Source organism: Myotis davidii, unplaced genomic scaffold, assembly GCF_000327345.1.
Source record: "Myotis davidii unplaced genomic scaffold, ASM32734v1 scaffold599, whole genome shotgun sequence".
Lineage (NCBI taxonomy): Eukaryota > Metazoa > Chordata > Mammalia > Chiroptera > Vespertilionidae > Myotis > Myotis davidii.
Window position 1 is genome coordinate 274296 of NW_006290772.1, and position 8999 is coordinate 283294.

General features: G+C 48.7%; 1 protein-coding gene across 5 annotated transcripts; it reads left to right on the plus strand.

Annotated features, from left to right (window-relative positions):
- Nucleotides 1-481: 481 nt before the first annotated feature.
- RNPS1 (RNA binding protein S1, serine-rich domain) lies at nt 482-8482 on the plus strand. 5 transcript variants are annotated; one of them, XM_006763895.2, is made up of 9 exons: nt 530-630; nt 882-1024; nt 3495-3680; nt 3922-4079; nt 4690-4881; nt 5155-5257; nt 5717-5870; nt 7729-7870; nt 8313-8482. In XM_006763895.2, exons 3-9 carry the CDS (start codon nt 3612-3614, stop codon nt 8410-8412), a joined length of 918 nt encoding a protein of 305 aa, XP_006763958.1. In that variant the 5' UTR covers nt 530-630; nt 882-1024; nt 3495-3611; the 3' UTR covers nt 8413-8482. The 5 variants fall into 5 exon arrangements, with proteins under 5 accessions (XP_006763959.1, XP_015419504.1, XP_006763958.1 ...); XM_015564018.1 differs by lacking the exon at nt 882-1024 and having other exon boundaries at nt 526-630; XM_006763894.2 differs by lacking the exon at nt 530-630 and having other exon boundaries at nt 937-1069.
- The last annotated feature ends 517 nt before the right edge of the window (nt 8483-8999 follow it).

Genomic DNA, 8999 nt, shown 5'->3' on the forward strand with positions numbered 1-8999 from the left:
TTTGTACCCTGTCAGTTCTGGCCGCACTGCCCCGTCCGGTCCCTCCGGCCGAGTTCCGCCAGTGCAGAAGCCAGTCTTCACGGCCAACACGCACACCACGCGTGGTTTCTAACCGCACGAACCCATCCGCTGACCCGCCCATGCCCATGCCCTGCGGCCTCCAAGACCTGCAGCCAAAGGCCGCTGGCACCGCCCGGTCCCCCGGGGCGCGAAACAAATCCATAAGTTTAGCGCCCGGGAAAGCGCCAGGTCCGCTGCGAGCCCAGACACGGTCCCACGGAGAGAGGCGGGGCCGCTTTAGCCAAACCCGCGCCGCCCCTTCTGCTGCCGGAGCGGCTCAGGCCTTCCAGCCCCAACAAGCAGCCAACGTGTCGGGCCCCTGAGGCGCGTAGCCGGCCCGGGGCAGCCCAGCACCCCGGCAGAGGGACTGACCGAGTCAGAATTCCCAGTGCGTCTCCCACAACCCGCCTTGGTCCTTTAACACTCCGGGCGCTCGCGCCCATTGGCGGAGAGGCTCTACGTCATCTCTGCGCGCCGAACGGCGTCTTCCCGCTCCCTAACCCTGACAACTGAGCGTCGCCGACCTCAGCGGCTGAGGAGAGCGGGACGAAGTCGCGGTGGCGGGAAGATGTAAGTGGGGGAATCCGACCCCATCCGACCTTCGGGGGGGCGCGCCCCGCTATCGGCGGGGCGCATCTTGGAGAAAAAAAAGCTCCTCGGCCCCGCGGCGAGGACGGCGGCCCGGCGGTGCAGCGCGGGGACTAAGAAGAAAAGAGTGTGGCCCGGGGTGGACGGAGTGGGAGGGTTCGAGGCCGCGGCCCGGAAGTAGTTGGAGCCGCGGCGGGCGGAAGGGCGGCCTGGCATCGTCCCCTCTGCGGCAGGCCCAGCTAGGCCCACCGGACTCGGAACAACCGCGAGCGTGGCCTCTGCCCTCAGGACCCTCTCGCCGGGCTGGAGATCCGGGCCTGCAACGCCGGGCCCTGTCCTGGAAGCGCTCGCAGTTCGGCGCCTGGACTGGGGAGTTGTGAGTGAACGGGTGCGGCGAGGTCGCGTGCGAAGCCCGTGCCCGGTGGGTGCGGAATTGCTTTGTGGGATAGATGTCGTCTAATCCTCCCTTCAGGGCCATTCATTCAAACATTTACTCCACGAATGTTCACTGAGCCCCTGTGCGCCCGCCATTCCCGGTGCTAGCCCGTGGGGATACGGCCCCCTGAGGTCACGGAGCGCGGATTGACGGCTGAACCCAGAAGGGAAGGTTAAAATCAATGGAGGAGATACGTGGCTTTTTCTCTCTGTGATATTTTGCATGAATCGTGCCTAAAACGTACTTTTAAGTGGGGAAGGTTCTCTGAAGATTTGAGCTGAACGCCATCTGCTCGAGATTTAACTAATTGTTCTCTCCTCTCTCTGACTGTCGGACGCGCACCTTCTCCGGAGGATGGGGGAGGTACCCGAGCCCTGTGCTGTTAACCCGAACGTGTGTGAGCAGAGAACCTCAACCTTTGCTGGTTAGCGTTCGGCCACACCCGACGAAGAGTTCATTTACTCTGTGGTTTAATTTTTAGTGTTTAAGAATAATTGGTGGTGCCTGTTTTCACGAAGTACATTCCAGCAGATCTTTAAGTCAGTGTAGGTAGCCATTGGCCACATAGGGCTATTGGGCACTTGAAATACAACTATTCCAAATGGGGGTGTTTTTAGGCCTAATAGGGGGTGTTAAATGTTTTACTAATAAGATTTTATACCGATTGCTGAAAAGGTAACACTTGTTGACTTCTTTTTGTGATGTGGCTACTAGAAAATGTTCGGGTATGTTTGGAACGCTGTTGGACAGCGCTGCTCCTAGTGATCCTAAGGGGGCTGTTCAAGGACCACCTATTGAGCACTCAGGGATATGTGGCTTTGGGGACAAGGGTTTCTTTTGGGAAAGAGCCTCCAAACATGAAGAAACAGCCCTTACTGAGCCTTAACTAGATGCCCAGTCTCTTTCATGAGTTAATTTGATTGATGTCCTTGGTAACTCTGAGATGTAGGAACTGTACTTGTCACCATCATACTGGTGAGAAGTTGAGGCTCAGAAAGGTTAAGTGACTTATCCAAGGTTACACAGCAAAGCTAACTCAAGCTGACTTCAGAGTCTTAACCCTAATCACTGATTGTCCAAGGACGCTAACCTTGTCTGGTATTGCCAGGTCGGTGTTTGTACTGTATTAATGTTTTAAGGCAAAACATTAAAGATTTTATAGCCCAAGAAAAGAGGAGCATTCATTCGATTGTCCAAGGCCAGGCACTTTGTTAACCATACCATTCACATTTTGGACACTCCCTTCACACACGGAAACAATCCCAACAGGTGTGCTATGTCCATTTTACTTGCAGGCTATTGAAAAAGGTAGGACAGGAGTACTGACATCCTGAGATCTTTGCTTACAACTCAAGCAAATTTTACAAAACCTCACGGGAATTCCTGAGGCAGCAGTCCCCAGGAAATAGGGCACATAACGAATTAGCAGTTTGTTCTTGAGTAAAATTTACTAATGACCATTTATTGAGCATGTACTGCAGTTCAGGCACTTTGCTAAATCCTTAACCTGTGGTATTTCGTCCAATTCCAATGTCTACTTCCCATCCCCAAGCATTTTATCTTTGAAAGAATATAAACATACAGAAAGGTTGAAAGAATTGTACAGTGAATACTCACATTACCACCACCTAGATTTTATTAGTCACATTTCTGCAATATTTGCTTTATCATATATGAACCAAAGTTCAATGGTTACAATGACTGCTCTTTAACGTATTGTTTCATTGCTTTTAAAATGTTCATATGGGATAATTTATGTGTGTGGGTAATAAACTTTTTTTTTTTAAACCTCATCTGAGGACGTATTTGAGAGAGAGGGAGAAAGAGACATCGATCAGTTGCCTTCTATACTTGCCCAATCCAGGGTCTAATCCACAACCCAGGTATGTACCCTGACCAGGAATCAAACTGGCAGCCTTTTGGTACAATGCTCAACCAACTGAGCCACTCTGTTTTGATGCCAATACCAGTCACTTTTTAAGTAGTTTTTGCTTCCAGTAATATATATCCAAAGTATCCTATAAGGAAATTAGAGCAATAAAACAAGATCTAAACCTATCAGGAGAGCCACACACATTCACTTAGGTTTTTCTCTATTCTGCATGCAAATGTGCTGTAGTATTTCTGAGGGATTGTAAAGGGCTTATTGTCAAACTTAGAAGTGAAAAATGGGTAAATAACAGTGACCAGCATTTCCTTAAGAAAAAGACAAGCTGAGGTGACGATCCTACTGTGTGTCCTGTGAAGATGGGATCTTCCCTGAGGAAGTGGTCCCCGGGTGTTCCTGGCTTTGTGGACACTCGCTGCTGTGTTCCTTGCCGCCATCTTGTGTGCTCAGCTTTTGGTTGCGAACTAGATTTGTTGCCTTGTCAATTTGTTCACTCTGTAAATCCTTTTATCTTGTTATTAGGCTGCACTTTGGCGTAAATTGCAATCGATTAGGGATCGTTTCTCTGACTCAAGTTAGAAGTGAGAGTTCAGATAAGTGAGGCCGCCATTGCTGCTTTGAACACCTCAGAAGGGGAGAATGGATTTATCAGGAGTGAAAAAGAAGAGCTTGCTAGGAGTCAAAGAAAATAATAAAAAGTCCAGCACTAAATAATTCTTCTGTCAGATTTTTCTAGTGCTACTTTGGGGGTGCTTGTTGCTAGGGACTCTGAGAAAGGGGGAGATTGGAAATGTCTTACATTGTACGTGAAAGTGACCTAAGCCACAGATCATTTTTGGTCTATGATGGCCTGGGATCTGTAGCCGCATGGATCCCCTCTTTTGGGTTGTGCTGTTGTTTCTGGGTTCGATCAGAGGGGCATGCGATCTCACACTCTTCTTCATCATCCAGGGCTCCTTCTCCTACCAAACGCAAAGACCGTTCTGATGAGAAGTCCAAGGATCGCTCTAAAGATAAAGGGGCCACCAAGGAGTCAAGTGAGAAGGATCGTGGCAGGGATAAAACTCGAAAGAGGCGCAGCGCTTCCAGTGGTAGCAGCAGCACCAGGTGGGGCTCACTTCCCTCTTAAAGAGCCCAGGGAGTGCTCTGTCTTTTTTATTATTTGTGAAGAAATCACACTCTGTTAATTGGCATTCTACGTGTGGCCAACTGGTTTGGGGTTTGCTCTGGTTATGTATAGGAAGTTGGTGTCTGGTTTTCTTTCCTGGAGATGTTAAGGAATGAGATGTCTTGGGGTATATTTTTCTCTAAAGTGCTTTTTATTCGGAGTAATTGTATTGCCCTAGCCCTGAACTTTTTTCTTCCATTGAAAACCAGCCTCAGTCAGCCAATCAGTAGTTACCTTTCAAGCTGAATTGATGGCTCTGACTTGCCAGGCTCCTTCCTTACCTTTCAGTAGACAGGGCTTCTGTGTCAATAGGAAGTAGCTCATTCTTCCTTTTTTGTCACTGCACAATGTGAATGCTGTTTCCTGTTCCTACCAAGGGTTTTGGCTTGAGTGTGAGATGGTAAATGTTTCCCCGCTGGGGAACGTAGTGCCACTTGGAAAACAGAGCAGCTATTTACTCTTGGGAGCATGGTGCAAGCTTGCTTGTGCTGTAAAGAAACATTGCTCCCACCTGTTGTCTGTAACACCCGCCGCCTCCATCTCACTCAGGTCTCGGTCCAGCTCTACCTCCAGCTCTGGCTCCAGTACTAGCACTGGCTCAAGCAGCGGCTCTAGCTCTTCATCAGCATCAAGCCGCTCAGGAAGTTCCAGCACATCCCGAAGCTCCAGTTCCAGCAGCTCCTCCGGCTCTCCGAGTCCTTCTCGGCGCAGACATGACAACAGGCGGCGTTCCCGCTCCAAGTAAGCTCCCCTCCAACACCATTTCTCACCAAACTTGTGAATTATCTGTAAACATAAGTTTACAAAGGGGGATTATAACGTTACTGTAATTATTCTAAAAGTAGACCCAAAAGGAGTCTTTCTGTCCTAGTAGTATTTCTAAGACAGGGATAACATGTATGAACTAGTAGGAAAGGCTTCCTTATTTAAAAACTCACACGAGCAGTTAACATCCCAACAAAAAAACTTTGACAGCAGAAATTGATTGTTTTGGTATTTTGTTTTTTCAATCAGATCCAAACCACCCAAAAGAGATGAAAAGGAAAGGAAAAGGCGGAGCCCTTCCCCTAAACCCACCAAAGTCCACATCGGTAGGCTCACCAGGAATGTGACCAAGGTGAGGAATCCCAAATGCAGTGGATCAGGGATGGTAACCTTTTGGAGGACTTGTGTGATGGGTGGTACATGATTCAAGTAGTGCACTGATTAATTCATTTTAATGGAGTAAGTGTGTGTGTGTGACTAAATTTACCACCAATGCCAACAATGTGGTGAATTCTCCTGTGTGTTTGTGTGTGTGTTGCTTGTTTTTATTAATGATTTCAGAGAGGAAGGGAGGGAGAGAGAGATGGACACATCAGTAATGAAAGAGAATCACTGATCTGCTGCCTCTTGCATGCCTCACACTGGGGATCGAGCCCGCTACCCGGGCATGTGCCCTAACCAAAAATTGAACCATGACCTCCTGGTTCATAGGTCGACGCTCAACCACTGAGCCACCGAGGCCGGGCAGTTGTCTTTGACTCTGACACAAGTGGCTGGTGCGTAAGCATTAGTGACACTCCTTTCCCTTTAGGATCACATCATGGAGATATTCTCCACCTATGGGAAAATTAAAATGATTGACATGCCTGTAGAGAGGATGCACCCCCATCTATCTAAAGGCTATGCATACGTGGAGTTTGAGAATCCAGATGAAGCTGAGAAGGCGCTGAAGCACATGGATGGAGGTGGGTGTGGGTGGCCCTACCAGCACTCCTGGACTCCCTTCTCTGTCTCCTATCCAAGACGGGCTACCCACCACATATAGGGACCTTTAGAACCACTTTCCAACCTGGCTACACATCAAAATCTCTCTGGAGCTCTTTCAGGATTTTAAATCCTATTCAGTGGGTGTGTTTTTACCAAAAAACATGTATATGGAACATTATTGAAAAAAATTAGCAGACATGAATATATTAGCATTTTAAGAATTTTTCAATCTGTTAAAAAGCTTAAGATTGAATGGTGTGGGTTTTGTGGGGTATTTTTTACAAAGAGTATATTATGGATATAATGGAGCCATTTGACTTTTGTATGAGAACATTTCCTTTAATCCTCTCAGTCATTTTTCTATTTTGCTAACATTTCAGCATTTTTAGGATTTTTTAAATTACCTGAATTCACAAATTTAACCCATTTTCCAAAAGCTTGTATCTTAGCTATTTCTGATGACATTTGCAGCCATTTGGTATTGAGCAGAAGGGTTTTAACGGTTAAACATTTGTGAATAGTTTCAGATAGCCAGTTTTCATTTTGTCTTTAGGAATGTGTAATTTGTCTCTGCCCCAGCTCACTGACTGTTTCAATTTATTTAAATCCCTTTGAACTGTGTTAGGGAGTAGTTTAGTTCAGAATAAACTACAGTCCATCACTTTGCATGCATCAGCTTTTGGCTTTGTGAGTCACACCTTTGTATTAGAGACTGTCAGTCATGTTTGATGGCTTGTGCACTTGCTAAAAATTCAGGAGACTGGACACATCCAAGGTGTACCTGATTTATAAACATTCCACATTTTCTTTTAAGATTCTGGTGGACTTTTGTGTTTCCATATTGTGCTATGCACCATCGAATGGAACAAGTCTACATTGTCTTCAGAAGGAAAATCTTGAAAAGGCTTGGCTTTTATTGGCAGCTGGCCAAAAGGTGTATTTGTCTCTGTTGTCTTATAATCGGTGCCATGAATTTCATAACGGGCTGGCTTTGGTAGTGCCAGGGCCAGCTTAGGCTGCAAATACTTAATCCTTTTGAGTCTTTTCTGAACACAGTTCCTCGTGCCTCAGTTATCCCCTCCATGCCTTTGACATTTCCTTAAAGGTTGGAGCTGAGAAGATCAAAGAGCCCTCTACCCTGTGGGGACACACAGGGGCTGTGCTTGGTTCCCTACGCAGTTCCTAGACTGAGGTCGCAGTGTATGCTTCCCTGGGTTCCTGGGCCTGCGGCTCGGTGTCCTTTGGTCTTTCACTGAATCTCTGCAGGCGCCTCTGGCCTCCTTCCTATGCTGCCTCCCTGTGAGCACTTCCAAACTCTGAGGGCAGACTCGGCATCTCCTGAACCTCCTTTCATTTTGCCCCCTCACCCCTGGGGTTTTCTTCCTCCTGAGCCCTACTTCCCAGGTGATCATAATTCATCCAAAACCTGGTGCTGATCATCTGTCTCAGTTCTTGTGAAACCCCCTTGTGAGTCTCCCTTCTCCGGCCTGTCCCCTTCCCGTTGTTCTTGAGAAGGAAGCTCAAGTGTTAATCCCATGGTCCGGCTCAGGGCCGGCACACTCTTCCCCTCAGTTTTGCAGATTCCAGCATGTTCTTTAGGTGTTGTCCCTGGGAGGCCATCCCAGTGCATCAAGATTGAGTCCCCAGTAATGTTCTATGCCCACTTACAGTTTTCTAAATGAAACCTTCAATCATAGTAATTATGTGGTTATTTCTGTGAGGAGCTGAGTTTGTCCTTATTCCCTTGCTTTCCATGGTATGCCTACATCTGATGTGGAGCCTGGCCTAGATTAGGGGCATGTTAGATATTATGTGACTTGATCCTTTTTTCAACAGGACAAATTGATGGCCAGGAAATCACAGCCACTGCTGTGCTGGCCCCCTGGCCTAGGCCACCCCCCAGGCGATTCAGCCCTCCCAGGAGAATGCTACCACCACCTCCCATGTGGCGTCGGTCACCCCCACGAATGAGGAGAAGGTGAGTCAGTTTGGGGTTTCACAGGAGACGGGGGCCAGTCTGGGTTGGTTTTATTTATACCACAATGTGACAGTAATGACTTTGGGATTTTATTCAGCCCCACACGTACTCATGCACGAGTGCACACACACCATGATGCACCTTCAAAGCTCATGTTCATTACAGCAGGAGAAAGGGAGAGAGACTACCAGAAGGTGTGGCCCTTGCAGGTTGCACCAAAACTCCAGAGCATCTTTCCTTCGCAAGCTATCCTGACTCGGGGTATTGAACCAGGAAACTACAGAATTGTTCCGAAAAGCCAGCGTTGCCCCTGCAGTCCGGGGTATTGAAACAGGAAACTACAGAATTGTTCCGAAAAGCCAGCGCTGCCCCTGCAGTCCAAGATGCAGAGCTGCTTCCATGGCGTGTGCTTCAGTGTCTGATGTTTTTCCTCTTCCCACAGGTCACGCTCCCCACGGCGCAGGTCCCCCGTCCGTCGGCGATCCCGCTCCCCCGGCCGCCGCCGCCACAGGAGCCGCTCCAGCTCCAATTCCTCCCGATAAGCAAGCCACCGAAACTCTGCCCCGAAACGTATATCCCATCCAACTCAGTTCTGTCACTTTTCTAGCTGAAGGACAGTCAGTAGGAAACGAATCCTCACTCAGGATGGCGTGTGCTTCAGTGTCTGATGTTTTTCCTCTTCCCACAGGTCACGCTCCCCACGGCGCAGGTCCCCCGTCCGTCGGCGATCCCGCTCCCCCGGCCGCCGCCGCCACAGGAGCCGCTCCAGCTCCAATTCCTCCCGATAAGCAAGCCACCGAAACTCTGCCCCGAAACGTATATCCCATCCAACTCAGTTCTGTCACTTTTCTAGCTGAAGGACAGTCAGTAGGAAACGAATCCTCACTCAGGGGCAGGCTTCCAAAGGAGCATCGAGACGTTTCCTCTGAAGGCCAAGTTTGGCTGCAGAAGTGTTGATTTGGGGTTGTGCCTATGAAGATGCTCTCCAGTTCCATAGCTAGAAAGTTCCCGCGTTTCCAGTCTCTGAGAGTCAGTAGCAGAGCCAACAGGAACAGAGCAGGGTTCCAGGTGTCAGTGCTGCCCCAGCCGGGGAGCACATTTCCATTCCATAGGTGACCTAGGGCCCATC

Coding starts and splice junctions, on each gene's coding strand:
- RNPS1 (XM_015564018.1), top strand. CDS start 3,612: ATGGATTTATCAGGAGTGAAAAAGAAGAGCTTGCTAGGAGTCAAAGAA. Junction 5,871..7,728: donor GCTGAAGCACATGGATGGAG/GTGGGTGTGGGT, acceptor TTTTTTCAACAG/GACAAATTGATGGCCAGGAA. Junction 7,871..8,312: donor CCCCCACGAATGAGGAGAAG/GTGAGTCAGTTT, acceptor CTCTTCCCACAG/GTCACGCTCCCCACGGCGCA.